Source organism: Sciurus carolinensis, chromosome 1 (genome assembly GCF_902686445.1).
Source record: "Sciurus carolinensis chromosome 1, mSciCar1.2, whole genome shotgun sequence".
Classification (NCBI taxonomy): Eukaryota; Metazoa; Chordata; class Mammalia; order Rodentia; family Sciuridae; genus Sciurus; species Sciurus carolinensis.
In genome coordinates, this window is record NC_062213.1 from 82,322,270 (window position 1) to 82,345,077 (window position 22,808).

General features: G+C 34.3%; 1 protein-coding gene across 4 annotated transcripts in view; it reads left to right on the top strand.

Moving 5' to 3' along the window:
- The window catches only part of Pxdnl (peroxidasin like), a 516,396-nt gene that overhangs the window by 292,895 nt on the left and 200,693 nt on the right, over positions 1–22,808 (top strand). For all 4 annotated transcript variants that reach the window (XM_047523743.1, XM_047523761.1, XM_047523772.1 and 1 more), the window contains exon 4: positions 9,339–9,410. In XM_047523743.1, the coding sequence (XP_047379699.1) occupies positions 9,339–9,410 (72 nt within the window). The remainder of the gene's footprint in view (positions 1–9,338; positions 9,411–22,808) is intronic.

Below are 22,808 nucleotides of genomic sequence, written 5' to 3' on the forward strand. Positions count from 1 at the left end.
ATGTTCTCGATTGGCCTTTTGATGATGGTGCACCACTACTCATCCAGATTTGAAGACATGTTGCCCTAAAATGCTGCTGTGCTTCAAAGACTCTAATGATCATATTAAGAACTGCTGCATTAAACTAGGGTACCTGATATTATTGCCTTAAAGGGAAACTTGAGACAGGACCTAATTTGTCATACATATTAGCCAACATGTCAGTGTGGTGAATAAGTTGATGAAGCTTCCATAGAGTACTGGAAAGCAGTTTTCCAGGTCACAAGCTTGACAGAATTTCAGCCTCTATGTTTGGGTTATGATCAAACTGTTTGGTCATTTAGCAAAATATTATTGCTTTTTACAATTAAAATGTACTTATTATTTGTACCAATTGACCTTTCCTGAAATAATGTGATACTGAGTCAATATATTTAAATCTATTTCCACACCAGAATATAATTAATATATAAAAAATTTAGAAATCTTAGGTACCAAAATACCCATCACACTACTTGTGTATTTTTAGTGTCATAAAAAACCAAAATTCTAAGAACTAAGAACACTTTAGATCTTTATTCTTTCACTCATTTCAAACACTCTAGGGACTATGTAGTTATTTGTCTACTCACTCTATGTTTACATTTCCCACATTCATACTAGTATGCATCGAGTTTGCTTTTAACTATTTTTTTAAAAAATTATGAAGTTTATGGTGATTACACAATGTCTTTCTATAAATCTTATTTTATGCCAATATGGGAAATCTCCAATTTGAAAATCTAAGTTGTCACAGAATCACATATATTTAACGTTTGCACTCTGAGGTGTAACTTAACAGGGAGGGCCTAAAAACAGAATGGGAGGAGGTTTAAAACATTTTTAGTAAAATGTTGCCTTTGTCGCATGCTGAACATGTAGAATATGTCTCTGAATTTAGCAAATAATTTTTAAAAGGTAAAGATACTTTGTTATAGTAGCTAAAACAATTCTTAATCATAAAATGTCTGAAATTCTTGTAATGTTTCCCATAATTATCAGAAGTTTTTTTTACCAACTCATCTTTGAAGTGCGATTTTTTTCCCTTCTCTTTCAAATCTCTCGCAAAAAAACAAAAAAAGCAAGTTTCTACTAATGAATTGAGCAGACAAGAAATATTTTATATGCCTTTAGCTGTGTAACTTTCTATTGGGATACTTGATAATTTTGTTTTATGATGTAATTGATAAAATGATGGTGTGTATTAATGTAAGTTCAACCATGTGTTTATCTATCTGGGAATGTGTGGAGAAATAATTTGTCAGTGTTCACTAGCTTGTAAAAATGTAATGTGATAGCTTAAACATCTAAATAGTGAAATGCAAAAAATAAATAAGATTGTCTTCTGCTTAAAATGTTTACAATATTTACTGACTTGAAAAGATTGTGATTAATAAATATAAAAATAAAATCAATCTCATAATATAATTCAGTAGCCCCAAATGTTTAAAGTAAATGTTAGCTTTAGATAATATTTGCACAACTTGGAAGAGACTCTTAATATTTTCTGAAGGGATAATAAAATTAATACTAAATTATATTGCTTTTAAGTAAAGAAAAAGTTTGTCTTTATAGATTGTCTTTATAAAGACACATACAATTGTCATGTTTACTGAAAACCATATTTGTACATATCTCTGTACATGCATTATAAAATCTTTGAAAAAAGAAAAATAAGTGTATTATTTTAGTTATTATAATTCTAATCTGTTCATATTTTTTCCACAAATTTTAATAAAAAAATTAAACATACAGAAAAAAGTAAACATTGGCATAACTACCATCTAAAGTAAAACTCTAAGAATCATAATTAATTGGAAATGTCCATATTTGCTTTGTATATTTTATGCATAACACATTTTTACTGAACCTGTGGAAAAACATTGCAGATGACTGATGGACAAGTGATTCATCAGTAGTGAAAAATGTATTTACCTCCAATTCTGTTATGTGATATATTAGTCAGTTATTCAATGAAAAATTGTAAGGCAGTTAAGAAGCAAACAAAACAAAACAAAACCAAAAACAATTCAGAAAGGTAAGACTGGCATTATAACCAGACCCAGATTTGGCAGAAATTTTGGAATTAGTGCTCAGAGATTTTTTTAAACATAACTATGATAAATATACTAAGGGATTTAATAAAAAAAGTGAACAACATGCAAAAACAGGTGGATAATGTAACAAAATATTGGAATTGTAAGAAAAAAGCAAAAGTAAATACTTGGGGTTGGGACTGTTCTTGCTTAGGATGTGTGAAGAACCACATTTGATCCCTAGTATTGAAAAGAAAAGAAAAAAAAAAAAAAAGGAAATGCTAGAAATAAAACAAATGAACAAACACAAAAAGAAAAACCACTGTAACAGAAATGAAGAATGTCTTCAACGGACTCACCAGTGACTAGAAATGCTAAGGAAAGAATGAATGATCTTGATGATATGGCAAGGCAATGGAAACCTCCTGAACTGAAGAGAAAAAGGACTAGAAAAAGTGAAAGAGAAAATTCAAGAAATGTATAATAATAAAAATGGTGTAACATACAGGCAATGGAAAAACCAGAAGGAGAAGAAAATGAGAAAGGAGTAGAATAAACATTTGAAGTTATAGTAGCTAAAAATTTTTTCAAAAATAATATAAACAGGAAGTAGAGACCCCAAAATCTCAGAGAGCCCTAAGCAAGATTAATTGCAAAAAATTACATCCAGGCATATCACAGTCAAATTGCAAAAAGTCCAAAACAAAGACAAAGTCTTGAAAGCCAGGGGTGATAAATCCCTTTCCTCAACAAGTGTAAAAGAATAGAAGACACATAGAGTACGTTCTCAAACTATAGTGGAATTAAAACAGAAATAATAACTGAAAGATAGATAGGAGAATCTAAAATGTTTGTAGATTAAGCAACATATTTATAAGTAACACAGAGATCAGAGAAACAGCCTCAAGAGAAATTAGAAAAATATTTTGATCTGAGTGAAAGTAAATACAAAGCTTGTCAAAAATTTCAGAATGCAGTGAAAGTAGTGCTTAGAAATATCCAGTGTTGAATGCATATATTAGAAAGGAAGAAAGACATAAAATCAATGATCTAGGCTTCCACCTTGGGAAAGAAGAGAAGGAAGTGCATAACTAAAGCAAGGAGAAGAAAGGAATAATTAAAAAGAAGAAAAGAAAAAAAAAAAAAAAAAACAGAGCAAAAGTCAATGAAAGTGAGAACAGGAAATAGTAGGGAATTTTACAGAACCAAAAAGTGATTCTTAGAAAAGATGAATAAAGTTGATAAAATTCCAGCCAGTCTAATGAAGAAAAAAAGAGAGAGCACACAAATTACTAATATCACAAATGAAATGGGGTCATCCCTATCCAACTACAGTCATTAAAAAGATAATAAAACAATATTATTAACAACTCTGCCCATAAATTTGATAACCTAGACAAGATGGACTAATTTCTTGAAAGGCAAATCTGTCAAAATTGCATAAGAAGAGACAGTTTGATTAGGACCATGTTTATTAAACAAATGGAATCGATCAATAATAATCTTCTGAAACCAGACCCAGATGATTTCACTGGCAAATTCCACTGGATACTTAAATAAAAATGCTATTAATTCTCTATAATTTATTCCAGAAAAATAGAAGCAGGAAAATATTTTCCAACTAATTCTCTGAGGCCAGCATCACCCTAATACTAAGACCAAAGATATTACAAGAAATAATAACAGAAAACAACACATCTTATGAACAGAAGTGCAAGAATACTCAAGAAAATATTAGCTAATCCAACCCAACAACATACAAAAACAATTATAAACTCCTACCAAGTGAAATTCTTTCCAGGTATATCAGGGTGGGTCAATGTTTGAAAATCAGTGTAGCCAGGTGCAGTGATGCCAGCTACTTGGGAGTCTGACAGGAGCCACAGCCCCAGCAACTTGCAAGGTCCCTGAAGGATGGGTGGAGTCAGCACAGAGGAAGGACAGGAACCCCTGGAGCAACTTGAAGCAAGTGCTGCTCAGATTTATTTTAGCTCTTCTTTTAGATTATCAAGCAAAGCAGGATTAAACAAGATACAAGTTATAGAGAAATTACCACAAGATTTGTCATTAACCACACTTTCCAGCAGGTATCTAACACAGAGTGGGTACATTAAGGTCAACTTTCTGTATTTACTTGAAGCTACTCACATAGTCAGATTGCAGTGAAAGATATTTTCCTCTTCTCATCCTACTGGCCTTTGTTTACCTTTGGTGTCAGACCTATTGTCAGCATAATAACTCTATTTGTTTTAAACTAATTTTACCAAACTGTTAAGCAAAACATGCACTTAATCTTTAGTTCATATTATTATGTTTTGATTTAACCTTAAAGGTCTACTCTATTACCTAAACAAGTTCAGTTAAAACTAAGTTAGGTTATTTACTGCCAAACAATCAGTGTGAGTTCTTAATTTTTATCCTAATATTCTTTATGTTATTGATTTATCTTCTACCTATTGTAATACATATGTGAGACCTAAGTCAGCATAAACTACTCATAACCAGTTAACATGAAATGAGGACATTTGATCTTAAGATAATATTTTTATAGTTGTTTGTGTATGCTGTTTCTTTGTTCTTTAGCCCTATATTTCCAGGGTGGCCCTTGATGTCCAAGTCTTTGAAGGAAGGACAAATATTGGACATTTGTCCATTTACCATTAGTATTAATTATTCATTCATCATTTTCATTGTACACTCCTGTATAGGGAAGAGATGGATTTGTGGGAGGTGGGTCCTTATACTTATTTTCTTGTTTCCCTTTGGTGGATACCACAAACGTCCCCCAATCCTGTAAGCTAAGTAGGGTGGTCCTTGTACTGTGGGGACAAGAAGTCTCCTGTTCTGTTTGTCAGGCTATTTTATTGGTAAAGCATTAACTGGGTCAGGTGTGGTCAGCACAGGAGCAAGAAATTCCTGTAACTGTAGTTTTCTGAAGAACTCCTCAACTCTGTACTTTCTGACTTATTATGTGTGATATTGGTACATTTTTAAAAGCATTCCTCATCCTCCCCCAAGTTCTGCATACTCATTGAGGTTAAATTCTTATCAAAACAACCCAGGGAATATGATTTGTAGTTTCATAGTTATAAGTATGATAATTACAAGAAAACACCCAATTCCTAGGAGAGATGACAGTGGCAATTTCCTGGAATGGTGGCCTTGCCAAGTCCTTCCTCATGCTCGGACCTTGTCAAGCAGCATGGCGGAAACGGTCCCTGCCAGTAGTTGAGGCAGGAATATTGCAAGTTCAAGGCCAACCTGGGATATTTAGCAAGACCCTGTGTCAAAAGAAAAAAATATAAAGGGCTGGAGGTATGCCTCAGTGATAGAATGCCCTTGACTTCAATCTTCATTACTGCAAAAAAAAAAAAAAAAAAAAAAAAAACCCAATGAACCAACCAAACAAAAAACAACCAAACAAAAAATTAATCAATGTAGCCCATAACATCAAGACCCAAGAGTAGAAAAGTCTTAGGATTATTTCAGGAGATGCATATAAAGCACTTGACAAAACTCTAACATCTGTTTATGAGAGAAAACTCTGAGCAAACTAAGAAGAGAGAACATTCTTAACTTGATTAAAAAATCTAGCAACAAACCTCTATGATTACCATTATATTTAATGGTGGAAAATTGGTTGCTTTCTCACTAGGGTGAGGAATAACGCAAGGAAGCCCTCTCTCTCCTTCGATATTCACTAGCACGCTGGAAGCCCTAGCTAATGAAATAAGGGAACAATAGATGAAATAAAACTATCTGTGTAGATGACATGATCAGTTATCTAGAGAATGATTGCAAAAAACTACTGGAACTAATAAATAATTACAGCAAGGTCTGTAAGATCCAAAGTTAATACATTAAAGTTAATTGTGTATTAGTATATATTATATATTAGTATATATTACAAGTACACTAAAGTTAATTGCTTCCATATATACAATGGTTTTAGCATACATTTAGAATATTGCTTTATATTATGTTGCAAAATTATGATTTTCTAAGTTTATCACTTTCTACCTTTATTAGCTGTCAGTCTTCCAAAAAGAAATCCCTTTTGATTCCCTGCCATATGTTTCTCTTTCTCTCTTATCTCTATGGACTCAGAGAATATAAAATATTTCATGCATTATAATTAGATACCTCATCATTCATTCTGATCATCAGTAGCCCCAATTTAACCAGTGGAAGACCCTTCAAGGTCATGTCTTTGTCCTTTTCACATGATCTCATTAGACTTTGAGTGCATTTTGTCAAACAATACAGTAGATCTTTGCTATTCCAGACTTAGACATTTCTTCAAAGATCTTCATTTCTTCTAATGAAAAATATTAGTTTGAAACTAATATATGAGTAGTGAAGTTCTTATTATACTGGGAAGTTATTAACTATAAGATCTTCTAGGGTATAGACATGAGACTTTATTTTATGTACACAGACATCAGTTTTTCATGATTTCCCTATTCTGAAATATATATTTCACAGTTTCAAGTTCTTTTGTGTTTTCCTTTTCACATATATTATATACAATTCATTTTCATATTTTGTTATTATTTTATGCTCTGCATGGGCTTTTGGGGTATAAAGTAAAGTTGTTCTTTAATGCATTTTAAAATGTATAAAGCTGAACATGATACCACACTAAGACTGAGTAAGGTGTACAACTTTCTGCTGCTTAACTGCATATTTTCACATGGAAACATGAAATCACAATAAGCACAAGAATACAAAATGAGATGTGTGGTAGGTGTAAGCATATCAGTCTATATATTAAATAGTGTGAAATATAATTTTATTTTCTCATAATCCATTTTCTATTTTGAACTTCATTCCACATGATGATAAAAAATATTGTTTCAAGTCCAGTTTGGGTAAAGTTATCATTTGGGATAGTCAGTACAGAATCTTGTTTTCCTCTGTTAAATCTAGGCTGCTGTTATGGACTGAATGTTGATGTACCCCACTCCACCACCAAAAAGTTAATATGTTGATGCCTTACCCCAATGTGATGGTATTTAGAAATGGGATCTTTGAGAAGTGATTAGGTCTAGATAGGTTCATGAGCTCCATGCTGCAGGTAGAGCTCATGTAAAAGAAAAACTGACCCTGAGTAAAATCTTCTCTGTGCCTGTGTCACATTTTACAAGGCTGCATGGTAGGCACTTGCTGAGACTGTAAGGCAGTGTTTCTATAATTTCCTGGTTCCCACAGCTGCAGCTGCAGCATGACCTCCCCACGATGGTTCCCACCTCAGTTCTTCACTGCCGTTGAGAAATACAGAGCCCTTTTCAAATACCAGTTCATAGTGAACATCTGGATCAACTAAATTCAGGCATTTTCCCTGATTGCAGATTTTTCTGTACCAAATCTGTCCATTGTGCTTCTCTCTGTGTTATTCCCTCCCCTTGTGGTGAACCAGGGCTGCTACTGCTATTGCTGCTATCACCAGCCTGGCTTCAATATTCTCTTTCTTCTATGTTCAATGTACCCAAATTTCTGACTCTGTAAGACATTCTGATTGTTCAACATTAAATTTTAGTGAAACCCCCCTTTCGCCCACCTCACTGAGAAGCAGTACTCCTGCTGCTTGGACCCAAGCTATGGAGCAACATGGAATGCAGCCTTCCTCTCTTGTTTTGCTTTCCTTAAAAAAGAGTAATCATTCTAGTGTGTGAAGTGATGTCTCACTGTGATTTTGGTTTGCATTTCAAAACAACTTACAATCTGCTTGAAGTAACATTGTTCTAGAAAATTCCATTTCTCATCATTTTTGTGACTTTGGGTCTCAGCAAGATTTGTCAAAGAAAATCAGAGCTGGAGAGAAGTTAAAGTTGTGAAGGCATATTTTATTTGGGACTATTGCCATAGGGAAAGAGAGACCCGAGGGTAGAAAAGGGCTGCATTCTGTATATACCAGGAGCTTTATAAGCCAAGGAGAAGGTCAGTGGGTAGAAAATTGCTGAGAGGAGACTTAGAATTTTGGAAGAATTTTTGTCTGGCTGAACCAACCTAACAGGATTCCTACTGAAGGCAGGCCAGAGTGATCAGATACCAGTCATGGACAGTGAAGAATTTTGATCAGATATTGAGGTGGTCAGGTAGTGACAATGGAAAATTCTTGCTGAACTCCCTTTATAGAGGTATTTTCTAAAAAATGAATTTTATAAGGAAATGTATACATTGGCAGGGGAGAAGAAACTTGATTAAGTTTGGCAGAGCAAAGAATCTTTGTCTGATCTTTCACAGTATCAAATAATACCATGGGAAAAAATCTACAGTTAGACATAAATCCACATTAGTCACTACTACTCTGATAAATTTCTTGAGATTCTAACATGTGGGAAGAGATATCAGTTTGGAATTTCCAAAGCTTCACTGAACAGTTTTTAAAATGCAGTTCCTTCACTTTCAGCCAGAATGAAGATTTCTATGGCATCTATATCAATCAGGACTGCAGTTTACTACAGTAGAATCACCCACCCAAGAGCAATCAATTGAGTGTATTTGTGGGTAGGATGTGGAAAGGACATTTTAGTCAAACGGCATGCAAAGGCCATTCACAGTATGCAAAAGCATATTCTAAAAACACTTGGAGGAAAGATTCAGGAATTTTAATTACCTCAAACCTGATGGGCACATGGTGTAGAGTTGATCCAGAATTTCATTTTGTGATAATCTCAAAAATCATATAGATGAAATAACTTTGTGACCCTGTGGTTGAATAAAAACAACATAGAACGTGCTCACATGTCACATACATGACTTCTGTCATATCTCTTCCTAAGGTTAGTTCTATTATCATATATGATTACAGCATGCTTTCTTGTAGATTTTTGGTGGCAGCCACAGGAGGAACAAAATATATCTTATGAATCTGTTAAGATGTTTTTATCCCATTAAGATGGTTCATATGGTGATATTTGCCAGCTTTGCAAATGTAGCTCTCAAGTGAATATATTCAGTTTCACAGAGTAGATGTTAAAATTGTTTATAGTCAAACTTCTTTTTCATGGAGAAGTTGCTACTCAGTAACATATGATCTCATTAGTCAGAACTTCTTCATAGTCACTGTAAGTTTCTTAATATTTTGGACCAATGACACCTTTGAGAATTCAATGAAAGCCTTTGAAATTTCTTACCAGACGAATTAAGATATTTAAATGAAATCACTGTTTTCCATATTTTTTTAGGGAATCAATGAACATTCTTCCAAAACGCACACATACACAAGGGTCCTTAGATCCATAGACAATATAAAAGTGATTTTATATTTGTATTTTTCAGGTACCTGTACAAGAATGAAATCCATGAACTAGATAAGCAAACATTTAAAGGACTCATATCCTTGGAACAGCTGTAAGTAATAGAAACGTTCTAATTGAATCACTGGTGGTTATGGTTCAACTAGAAAACATTTTAAAATGCAATTGTGTGACAGTTGAACAATTATTTCAAGTTTTGTCATGAAGTTTGCATGCCTGAATATTTGGTCATCAGTTGGATAAAAATCAGAATGTATAATTGAGTTGGCCTGGAGGCAGGAAGATAGACAACTCAGCTAGGATCTCAACTTCTATATTTATTTGTCAGGACTTTGGGCAAGTTACCTTCTCTTAAGCCTCTGTTTCTAAATCTCTGAAATGCAGATATTTCTGCTGATTTGATTAAGCTTAGCAAGCAAACAGACTAGTTTATTACTTGCCACAAAATAAGCATTTTGCAGAAGTTATAGTTGTCCTATTTCTTAATTTATGAAATAAGTTCAGACTTTAAACTGATGTAGGAATGCCAAGAACATGAGATGCAACTTTTCATTTTACAGATGATAAAATCAAATCCAATGTTAATTAAATGACTTGCCCCAAATTAAAAGTCTCTGACATGATTACAATTCAGACTTGACTTCTACCTTAGGGCACTTTTCAGCATTTGATGCCTCATATAAACCTCAGATTCACCTGTCAGAATTTCAATGTGAAATATGAATTCATCAATATCAAAAAGTCATATTATATAGTCATAGTTCTATTGAACTGCAACTTGATGTTTTATTCAGAGATTTCAGTTGTATGTGTATGCAATGCAGATTCTAATTAGACATTTGAAGAGATTTCCCCCACAGATGACAAGTTGTGGATATTTTTAAAACTCAGATATGTAGAATGTGTCTTAATTTTTAGGTGTTAATAATCCCTATGTATCAGAAGTGTTTGACTCCCAACTTTGTTTTGATCTTCAATGTGGTTTCTTAATTTCAAACACTTATTTGCAATCATTTCTCTAACAAACATGTTTAGTGACATTTGGATTTCTTTTCCTCAGAAAGCCAAAGTGTTAGACTGCAGTATTAAAATATGACCAACCATTGAAATATATTTTTTAAAAAAGTTGTTATTGCTTTTACTTCTTCTTTTTATTAACTTTATTTTACATGTTTAGCAAGCTAGCCCCATAATAAAGGGTGTTTCTTCATCTTTTTCTTAAAAATTGTGCAATGTTTTAAGTAATTTTTTACTATATTGCAGAATGATCACACAAATCAAATGTGAATTCTCTAACAACAGACAATAAAGAAAAGCCTTATCAATGTGATAAGTGTTATATTTTATTTTCATCAAATATATATACTCAAGTGGTTTATAAAATTAGCATATGAAAACTTCTTATGCCCATTTAAAAAGCCCAAAATTCTCATTAATAAATGCTTTATATTTTGATAACAATTAAAAGTTTTACTAATCCTGAGTAATGCTCATGTTTAAAGCATTTCTGCTTTCTGTTTTTCAGCACGATTCTTTGCTCTTGTGAATTCCTATTCAAAAAGGATTTTTGGTACCCCACATGGAATGTATAATCCTTGGAATTTTTCATAATATTAATCATAGCTCCACAATGCAATTTTACTTTAGTCTATCTCTATAAAATTACAGTGGAACTTGAGGTGCCTGAGGTTTTTATTCTTTAAGATCTATTCACATTACCTTTATTTTAAGGATTCTATTTTACCTAATTGTTTTTGGAATAGATTGCTTTTTGAGGAAGGCAGGGATACATAACAGATGTCTGCATTGGACTTGACAATTGTAGGGTGTAGCAAGGTCAATCGTGCTACTGACAAGATCATTCACAATCAGTATGAAAATACACTTTCTATTTTACCCGTAGACTTCAAGAGACAGCCTTCGATCCTAAAAAGCGAGGGTAGGAAGTGAGGAAGGGATATTGAAGAAAGATTTGTAAACTTAATTCTTTTTTTGATCTTTTTGTCAATTGAAAATTTGACAAGCTACATTCTGTTTCAGGGATAAATATTGTCTCTGTGTTACATCTGATTATTTTCTGTGTATTGGCTATACGAAGAGAATTTTTTGGAATATGTTAACAAAGTCATAGACTAAAACAAAAATGTGATTTTAAGTATCATTTAGGCTTAGAGTATGTCTAAGAATAACTTGCTCATGTATTAAATGCATAAGGGCAATTGATGGTTTAGGGGTAATTATCTCTGTGAGAATTATAACCATAAATTTTTGTGTAAGAAAATAGAATTATCCCATTTTAGAAGAATGTAGTCAAATGAATATACTCGTGAATATATAATGAATTTTACCAGATGTAAAAACCTTTTGCTAAGGTGTAATTCTTTCTAATCACACCTATCTTGCTAACCTAAAGAACCAGAAGAATACTAAACTTTTTTTCAAGTGAAAAAGGACCATTCACCAAGACAGACCATATTCTGGGCAATAAAACAAATCTCAATGAATTTAAAAGGACTGAAATAACATGTCTTTTTAAAATCAAAATAGAGACTAGAAAACAAAAACAGAAAATTATCATGAAAATTCCCAAATAATTAGATCTACTAAGTATTGATGTGTCAAAGAAATCGTAGGAAAAACTGTCTTAAACAGATTAAAAATTAAAATACAATATATTGAAATTTTGAGTGATGTATTTAAGGTAGTACATACAATTTATAAAATTAAATACTTATATTTGAAAAGAGTAATGTTCTCAAATTAGTAATGCAAGTTTCTACTTTAAGAATATAGCCAGGTATAGTGGCACAAGACTGTAATCCCAGTGGCTCCTGAGACTGAGATAGGAGGATCTCAAGTTCAAAGTTGGTCTCAGCAACTTAGCAAGACACTTAGCAACTCAACAAGATCCTGTCTCTAATAAAATATAGAAAAAGGTTTGGGGTTGTGGTTCAGTGGTTAGCATCTCTGGGTTCAATCCCCAGTACAAAAAAAAAGCGGGGAGAACTTGTATTCAAAGTGAGCAGAAGGAAGAAAATAATAGAGATAGAAACTGAAATAAAAAAAAAATACAGAAGACAGAACACCAAAAGTCTGGAATGCAAGATTGGACCCTGAAAAGAGGAGTAACATCGGTAAAGCTCATGCCAAACTATTAGAAACAAAGGGGAGAAAACACAAATGACCAGTATCAAGAATGAGCAGGGAGCACATCACTATAGATACTACAGATATTAAATAGACATAAAGGGAACATCATGAACATTGTCATGACAATACATTTGATAACAATGAAATGAAAAGAATTATGAAAGATACAACTGATGGAAAGTTCATTCAAGAACAAAGAGATAAAAGGTAAAACATTTTCCATTAAGAACAAAACAAAACTCTATACCCAGATGTATTCACTGGTGAATTATATTCTACTTTTAAGGAAGAAATAAAATCAATTCTGTACAAATTCTTTCACAAAATAATGGAGGAATGCTTTCCAACTCATTTTGCAAGTTGGACTTATTTTATGGCACCAAAGTCGAACAAAAGTTTTATAAGAAAACAACAGTTTTATATCCCTAGTAAATTTAATGCAAAATTCCTTAATCAAATATTAGAAAGTTGAGGTCAGTAATGTATGAAAGGGATAAAAAATATATCATGCACAAGTAAGTTCAATTTTAGGCACGCAAGTTTGTTTATTAAAAACCAAAATATAATTCATTGTATTTAAAGATTAAAAAAAAAAAAAAGACCATTTGAGCATCTCCATATCCGCAAAAAAAAACATTTGGCAAAGTTTAATATTCATTCATGATAAAAACCTTCTGCAAATTAAGAATATATAGGAACTTTCTCAGTCTGATAACTGTTATCTAGGAAAGGTCCATGTCTTCACACACAATGTTGGAAGGCTGATTATGTAATTCTTGAAGTTGAGAACAAGGAAAGCATGTCTGCTCATACAACTTCAACTAACATCCTCAATTACTGTACTATTGAATTATTGTATTAAGGAAAGAAAAAGTAGAGGAAATTCAGATAGGGAGAACACTCTGGGTATGATTCATCCTGGGGAAAATTTCCTTTCCATCTGTGATTCCATGAAACTAGAAAACAGGTTACCTGCTATCAAAACGCAGTGGTGAGACAGGCATAGATAATAGTCATAGATATTTTCATTCTAAATGGGAGAAAATGAAGGAATAAAGAACTCTCCATTACAAGCAAATTCAAGACCTAATAGGGAAAGTTACATTAGGTTTCATAGCTTGGGCTGCAAGCTTGTTACTACACCCTCTGTGCCCAAGACTCTGTCTCAGAGTCAGTTTTCTTTCCTGAAGAGAAAATGCTTTCAGTGAAGTAGCTTAATTGGGTTACCTGTAGAATTTTGAAAGTCCAACAGTTTTTTAAAATTTAAATTTAATATTTAAAAAATTTTTAAAATCACTTTGCTATCTCTGCTCCTTTCAGCTCAAACTGGATGTGTTGTGCAGAAATAACATCTTCAAAAGCCTTGTGGGTCTCCACTGCATAGCCTGGGGATTCAGATCATGATATAAGATGTTCCACAAGATAAGAGGGTGTTCCACAGACACTTTATGGAAATTTCTAGTTTCTACTGAGATGGTTGAGGGAGTCATGTGGCACAACCTTAAGCTCTTCAGAAGAGTTATGCCCTTGGTGTTCTCTCCAGAGCAACTTTTCTGGCCCAGGGAATCTTATTATTATCATCTTTTGGAATATGGATAAGGCCAGGATTTTTCCAAGTTAAATGTAGATTCTTTTTAGCTTAACAACTCCTTCCTCAATTTGTCTCTTTCCTCCCACATTTAGCTATAAGCACAAGATGAAACCAGGCCACCCTTTCAACACATTACTTGAAATATCCTCAGCCAAATATCCAAGATTGTTGTTTACAAGTTCTGCTTACTGCAGAATTGGAATATACAATTTTCAACTTTATGTTGATATAGAGCAAGTATGCCCTTTCCATCAGTTTCTAATAATATATTCCCCATTTCCTTCTTCAGAAGTGACTTTAGCATTCATATTTTTGTCACATTCTGTTGACAATTATATGAATTCTCAAAAACAATAGAAGCTTTTCTACCACGTTCCTTACTTCCTGCAGAGCCCTCACTAGTAGTCTTTTAACCTTCATATTTCTTCTAAAAGTCCACTGAAGGCAATCTATACTTTTTCTCTCATGCTTCTTAAAATTTTACCCATTCTGTCAATTATCCAAAAACAAAGCCACTTCAACAATTTTAGATATTTGTTACAGCAGCATCTCATTTCTTCATAAAAAAAAATTTGAATTTGTATTTTGGTTTGTATGGTTTTCAAAATCATAGATAAGCTTTCTCTCATTGCATCCTGTCTATCTCTTTTGCACACTGAGAATCAACAAATTAAAGACAATCAAATAAATGAAAAAAACTGCAATGTTGTTTTGATGCATATTCTTTCCAAATTGATGCATAGCTTCAATGTAATTCCCACCAGAATCTCAGAGGGTCTTTTGGGGGGTATGTGTGGAGGAATGATTAGAAATCAACAAGTTAATGCATGTGAATGCAAATGATTTCAAAAGAAGAAAATGAAGGGTGGAGGCATTTTACTCTCTGATTTCAAGATACTTTGAATATAAAATACTCAAGACTGTGATACTGGCATAAGGATTAATATATAGATAAATGGAACTAAATATAGTGCTCAGAAATACACCTATACAAACATGTTGAAGTGCTGCTTTGGCAAATGTGTCAGGAACATTCAATGGGCAATTGATAGTCTTATCAAATAATAGTGCTCTAATATTGGATATAAGTGTATTCAAAATTTTTTAAAGAACCTGATTTATACTCCACATTTTATGCAAAAATTAACTCAAAATAGACCTTAGACCTAAATAGAAGAGCTAACGGTATGATACTTCTAGAAGACAAGATAGGAAAATATCTTGGTGACCTTGTGTTGGGCAAAGATAGCTTGGATAAGCCACAAAAAGCATGAAACTTAAAAATAAAATATTGATAAAAGAAATTGATAGGTGAAAAAACTTTAGGTATCTAAAACACACTGCCAAGAAAATAAGATCAGCTACAGGCTGGGGCAAAAAAAAAAAAAAAAAAAACTTGAATAACATGAATCTGATGATGGACTTCAGGCTAGAATATAAAAGGGACTTCTACAATTCAGCAATAAGAAAAAGAGGTTGATTTGAAAATGTGCAAGATGTTTCGACAAACATTTTATCAAAGAAGAAATATGATTGTCAATAAGAACAAGGAAAGATGCTCACTTCTGTTAGTGGTTAGAGAAATGCAAGTCACAACCACCATAAAACACTCATTGTATATCTCTTAGAATGGCATAAGGAGACTGAACCTGCCAAGTGTTGGGGAAGCTGTGGAGCAACTGGAACTATCTCATGCATTCCTGGTAGTAATTCAAAATGTTACAGTCAGCTTTAAAATCTTTGGCTGTTTCTTTAAAATTTAAACATGAAGAATATAGTACACAGCTATTCTACTTTTAAATATTTACCCCCCAAAGAAACAAAAGCATATTTCCTCAGAAAGTCTGCTCCTCAACTGATAATATCACCTTTATTCTTAATCCCAACTGGAAACAGTCCAATGGTCTTCATCAACTGATAAAAGGATAAATAATTTTAAAACATCCAAATAGTATAATACTACTCAATAACAAATAGGGACAGATTACTGATACCTACTACAACATGGATAAATATCAAATGCATTAAATTTAGCAAAAAGAGTCAGATAAGCCGGTTTCCAAATGGTCCTATTACATTTATATGAAATTGTGGGAAAGGTAAAATTATAACCACAGAAAGCTAGTCAGTGTTGTCCTGGGGCTAGTGCTTGGGGGATAGGACTGACCATAAGGGTCATGAATGCACTATATGGGTCACAAAAATATTTTACATCATGATTGTATGCATTTGTCACATAATGTCTACATTTATCACAACTAATTTATTTGCATACTTAAAGTTGGTGGATTGCTATTACATGTAATGAAGGACAAATAGCTACTTCATGATTTACCAGAGTAATTGTACAAATTTACTCTTATTCTTGCTTTTGATTGCCAAACTTATATTGATTTGTAGTATGTCTTAAAATCAGATAATAAAATGTCTCTCACTTTAGTTTCTTAAAATTTTTTTTACATTCTCATGTATATTTTAGAATTAACTTAATCATTTCTACTCATATTCCCACTTTAAAAATACCCTCTGAATTCTGATGGAATTATATTGAAGAGATGTATCACTTTGTTGGAAATTCTGTCATAAAGTATGCTATAAATGTATTTAGAACAGAGGGAGTAAAATGGTTAATTTTGAGTAGAATTATACCAAACCAGAAATTTTAGTCACTTAAATAGTTTGGGTAGAATCAAAATCCATTTCAGACTGGAAATAACCTCCTGGGTACCTTTGATAACTGGTATGTCTTTCCTAGGAGCTGAGGGACTTGAGGGCTTGGTGTGTAGTCATCAGAGGGGGCAATTTAACTTTCTTTTTAAGAATCTATAAAAGTCTTTTTTTTTTTTTTAAAGTACCTTTCTAGTAATAGTTCTGTTCTTGCATTATTTATTCACTTTGTGTGTGTGGGGTGGGGCACTGGGATTGAACCGAGGGAGGACCTTGGGTATGCAAGGCAAGTGCTCAGCTACATCCTCAGCCTCGTTCTTGCTTTATTTAATTTTGTCTTTCTTTCCAACTGGTTTTGTGATAAGTTTAAGACAACATTTGATAAGAAAATAGTAATAAAATGTTATCTAGTGTTAATTCCTGAGAGAATTCTATTCTGGGAATATGTTTGGCTGCATGTCAGGATGGGTGGAAGAGATGTGGCTTTTCCAATCCATTCCATTTGGTTCTTCACTGACATGTGAATTTAACCCTACTGGGACTTCTTTGGGGGCACTACATGAAAAGAACAGGGTTTAAGGGCATTTCCCTCTCTTCTTGCACAACTGCAGATAAAATCTGTATGCTGTGAAGAGTAATCCTGACTTTGAAAATGCTCAAGTTTGTTCTTTAATAGGAAGTGGATGTTAAAATCAAAAGTTCTCTGATATCCTTTGGAGTTCTCCAAAGTTTTCTATGAAAAGACCCAGACACTCACACTGAGAAATAGGCCAGAGGGGGTGGAATTGAGTGTCCCTCATGTCCCCTGTTGCTTGCACACAGGTGCTTGCAATTGACTGGGATCAGTGGGAGGTAGGGGGCTCATATCTGACTTCAAGCACTGCTGTTGCTAAATGACTGAAAAGCAGAATAACAGTTATAATTCTGTATATATTTTGAAGTGATTCTGTAAACAACAACTGCCACCAATTAATGTAAGATTTTTTTTGATTGAATTTTCTTTCTAATTTATGTTTTAAGAGGATAGGTGGTGGATTAGTCAAAACTTTTATCTCTGTTGTAATAGTGTTCAGTAGTGTCCTGAACCAGAGGCTATCTGGATTGGCAGCACGATAACATCACTCAGAAGCTCATAAAAATAGCACTGCCTGCCCACCCTCACAGTAAATCAGATTCTCAGGAGGAGGGTGTTGATGTTGGTGGTTTCTTTTATAAGTTCCCTGAGAGATTCTAATGTGTAATCAGAGTTAAAAATGATTTTCTCTACCTTAAAGGTTTTACATGTCATAGAGATACTATCTGATTCTTATCTGGGAATTATATTTCCTTTTCTGTCTACTTCCTGTTTCTAACAACCATTTTCCGTAGTTTATAGGTTCTATTATCTAAAGTTTACCTTTATCTGGCATAAAAACTGTGCCAGATACCAGTCATCTATGCACATTAGGTTTTGGCTTTAAATGGATTTTTATAAACATTGAGTTTAGGTATCTAAGAGATAGAAACCATTAAAATGTTATCTTCTTAATGTGTTTTTCTACACCTTGAAGCACTGGTGTGGCCAAAATCCCTTCTTCATATACATGTATTTGTTCTTGAAGTAATTGCATGAAAGCTGAGGAGGATCCAGACTCTTCCAGTTCTTTTTAGTGTTGTAGCAAGAATTCATTTTTGTCCAGCACGAGCCTTTGAAAATAAGATGTTAAAGTTATGATACATTTCAAGAAAGAATTTAAAAGCTTAAAAAATAAATGCATTTATGCTTTATAAAAAAAGACTTGGGATATTTAACAAACTTCATGCCATTATTATTCCAGGTACTATCATTCCTTTGATGCTTTGAATTTATCATATACTCTTCCTTGGGGCTCTTCTCCTTTGCCTCTTTCTCAATTCTCCTTTGTTACCTATTTCCTTTTAGATACACTCAAGTTTTTCTTATCATAAAAGTCAATTTTTGAGCCAGCATTCCCATTAAGCTATTGTTCTCTTTCCTCTATTTATGTATATCATGAAGCATGCATTCTATTTTAAGTGATAGGAAACAAAGTGACTTCAGCAAAGACAGGGAACTGACAATGTAGATTTACACATAGTCAAAACCCCCTGAACAGGTTTTCCTCTTCATTTCTTGGTCCTACATCCTTGGTGTTAGTTTTATTCTCAGACTATAATGGCACAAAAAAGTACTTTATCTTCAACCTCCTAATATTTTCCAATTTGTTCTTATTAAGAAAAACCTGGTACTCAAAGCTAGGAAAATTTCAAGAGTTGAGGCGCCTTGGCCCTGACTGGACTCACTTGTGTGGTCGGATGTCCATTGCTGACCCTATCACAGTGACTAGGCATCTAAATCCTCCTGTTGGTCTGATCGAATTACTAGCTCCATCCCTGAGTGCTGGAGTCAGCTTTACACAAATCATAGGAGCTGAAAATGTGGTAACAGTTGTAGTCATGAGAGCAAATGCAGGAGGGCAAGGCAGCAAATGTCTGTTCCACCTTCACTGTGAGATTTTGAAGCAACACTATGATTTGGATATGAGTTGTCTCCCAAAAACTCATGAGATAATACATGAATATTCAGAGGTGGAATGATTAGATTATGAGAGCTGTAACCTCATCAGTGGATTAATCCATGTGATGGATCAATAACTTTAAAGGATGGCTGTATTGTGTGGTAAGTGAAGGCAGGTAGGGTGAGGATGGAAGAAATAGGTCACTGGGGGCAAGCTTTTTGGGTTTATATTTTGTTCCCGCCCTCTAGATCTCTCTTTGCTTCCTGGCTTCACGAAGTGAGTAGCTTTCCTTCACTATGCCCTTCCGCCATGATGTTCTGCCTCATATTGGTCCTGGAGCTGTGGAGTAGACTGACCATGTAGTAAGACCTCTGAAATTATGAGCACAAAATAAACTTCTCTTTGAAATTTTTCTTATGAGGTATTTTGATCACAGTAACAAAAATCTAACTAATATACAGGCATTAAGTTTTTTTTTTTTGTTTTTTAAAGAAGAAAGGAAATAAGAGAGGAAGGAAAAAAAGGAAGGAGAAAAGAAAAGTCCACATCAATGCTTGTGAATCCTTAATAGGCATATGAATCACTTGGTGATAAGAAGTCCCTTGGTATCTGCAGGGGATATGTTTCAGGACCTCCTGCAGATACCAAATCCAAGGATGCTTATGTCTTCTGTATATAATGGCATGAAATGGTATAGTAGTTGCATGAAACCTATGTACATCCTCTCATATTAAATCACTTTATACTTATAATACCTAACACAATGTAAGTGTGAGGTAAATAATTATTATATTGTGTTGTTTAGGCAATAATGAGAAGGAACAAAAGTCTGTACATCTTAGGTGCAGATGTAGCATTTCTTTTGGAATATTTTTGTTCTGTGGTTGGCAAAATCTCTGAATCCACAGAACCTGACTGTTTTTAAAATGAAGATTCTGATTCATAAATTCTAGGATGGGGCCAAATTTCCGTTTTTCAATCAATTCCTGGCTAGAGCAGTGGTCCAGAGACCACACTTTGAATTAGAAGTTGTCTGTAGTTTTTATATTCTACTTACGTCTTTTCAGTTGAACCTAGTTTTCTGCACTAACTAACCAAACTAGAAGTTAAAATGCAAAAACCAAAAAATCAAGATGCTACCTCTACTCATGCTCAAATAGCACAATAGTAATAATGCCACACACCTGTGTCCAACTTTGTTGTTGATAAACACGTGATGCCATTTCATTCTCTAGTAACTTTGAGATAGATATTGCTCTCATGACAGGTAAAAAAGAAGAGTCTCACAGTTTAATAACTTTGTGCATCATTGCATACTTAGAAAATGGTTGAGGGAAATAAAATTAAGGTGTTTTCATTCTGAGGTTTGATTCTTCATATCACTATCTAATACCGTGAAAATGAGAAAGTTTGATGTTTTGTCCATCTTTACATTTTTACTCAGGTAGACTCTTACAGACATCATTACCCTATGTACATGTATGATTATGTGAATGGTATGAATCTACATGGTTCACAACCATAGAAATGAAATGATGTACCCCATTTGTGTACAATGAATAAAAATGCAGTCTGTAAAAAAAATCAAAAAATAAATAAATAATTTAAAAAAGAGAAAAATCCCAAAAGATGTTTATTCATCTGTTATGGTTTGGATGTGAGGTGTCCCCCAAAAACTCATGTGTGAGACAATAGGAGAAGGTTCAGAGGAGAAATGATTGGGTTATAAGAGTCTTAATCCACTCAGTGAATTAATCCCCTGATGAGGATTAACTGAGTGGTAACTGAAGTGGTAGGGTGTGGAAGAGGTTGGACTTGGGGTGTGACTTTGGGGGTATATATTTTGTATTTGGAGAGTAGAAACTTTCTCTCTCTCTGTTTCTTGATCATGATGTGAGCTTCTTCCCTCCACCACACTCTTGTGCCATGATGTTCTGCCTTACCTCGTGCCCTGAGGAATGGAGCTGGCCTTCTATGGGCTTAACCTCTGAAACCTTGAGCTCTCAAATAAACTTTTCTTCTTTATAATTATGCTGGTCAGATCCTTTTAGTCACGGCAGCGAAAACACTTACTAAAACAACGTCTCTAACAGGACTGCTATTAAGTCACCCTAAGAGGAGGTTTGTCAATAGGACGAGACTTGGGTGGTTTATCTGCATTCTGCACCTTTTGCAGATCAGACCTCAAGGTCTCAATTATCATTGCACCTTACAATGCACAAAATCTATAGCAAATATTTTTAAGGTATTGTACCCAAATTCAGTCAAAAGAAGTTAGATTTAAAATATAAAACAGTTTAACAGACACTAAACAGTTAAATAAGAAACTGCACTTTAGGGAAAGTTCTTGTTGAAACTCTTCACTATTACTTTATTTTATTAGAATTCTCTAGAACACTTTTTTTTTTTCCTTTGGATTGATCCCACTTCTAGACAAGCACTCTGCCATGGAGCCACACCCTCAGCTCCCTTCAGCATTACATTAAGATTGGAGTTTGGCAATGGCAGACCCCTGTTTCTGTATTCCACTCTGTGTGTCTTCCACTGGGGTCTGCATTGACATGGAATGCATCCTTCCCTTCTCCCACTTCCAAGCCCTTGCAGAGGCTTTTATGTCTTCCTGAAATCTCATCCCTCTCTTCTTTACCTGACTAAAGTCCTTCTAGCCCATATGTGTGTATACATTAGGACTCTATTCTGAAAGAAACATCACCTCAAGGGTGTGTGCTGCTCTGCCTCTCTGCAGTCCCAGCACAGTCTTAATTCATAATCTCCTTGCTGTAGAATGCACCTGTCTCCCTCCAGAGACCAGTCACAGTCCCTTCTCATTCCTGCCACCAGCCAGGGTCAGGAGTTGCTGCACTATGCTATTCCCCACAGCTGCTCCTGATGTGGCCCCCAGGAGTAGGTGGCTGACATACAGGTTGTCCACTTCTTTAATATATACTGGGGAGGAAAAACAGGATAAATGAAAGGAGGAAAACACTACTTAGAGAAAGTGGAGAAACCACAGTCATCACTGGTAGGATGCATGTCCCATCCTGAAGATACCATGGGGTATCCCTCTAGTGGACTGGTTAAGCAAGGGGTACCTCTATAGGCTCTGGTTAACCAACTTATTGAGGCATTTTTGGGGGGATGTTTCTTTCTGTGGGCTGGGAAGTTTTAGCTGGATGCCCCCTTCTGTTGGTTTAAAAACCACCTACTTGGACTTTGTGATGACCAAACTTAATCAAACAATTACTTAATCCATTCATTCTTTCTGTGTACATTGAAAAGATTGAGCATCTGATTTTTGCTGGGCATTTCCTAGGCACTGGAAATCATTAGTGAATGTAAGAGAATGTCTAAGATTCAATCTGTGTACTTTCTATGGAGAAGGAAAACAGAGAAATATGGAATGCATGGAATAGCAAGGAGACATTTGTAGTAGTACAGTGGAAATGTGTGAGGGTGAGAAGTGCTGTTAAAAGGGTTGAGGGAAAGCTCAGGGAAGAATAAAAGGAAGGAGGGAGGGAGGGAGCCTTAGGCGCTGACACCCTGAGCAGAGGGCAAATGCAAAGGCCCT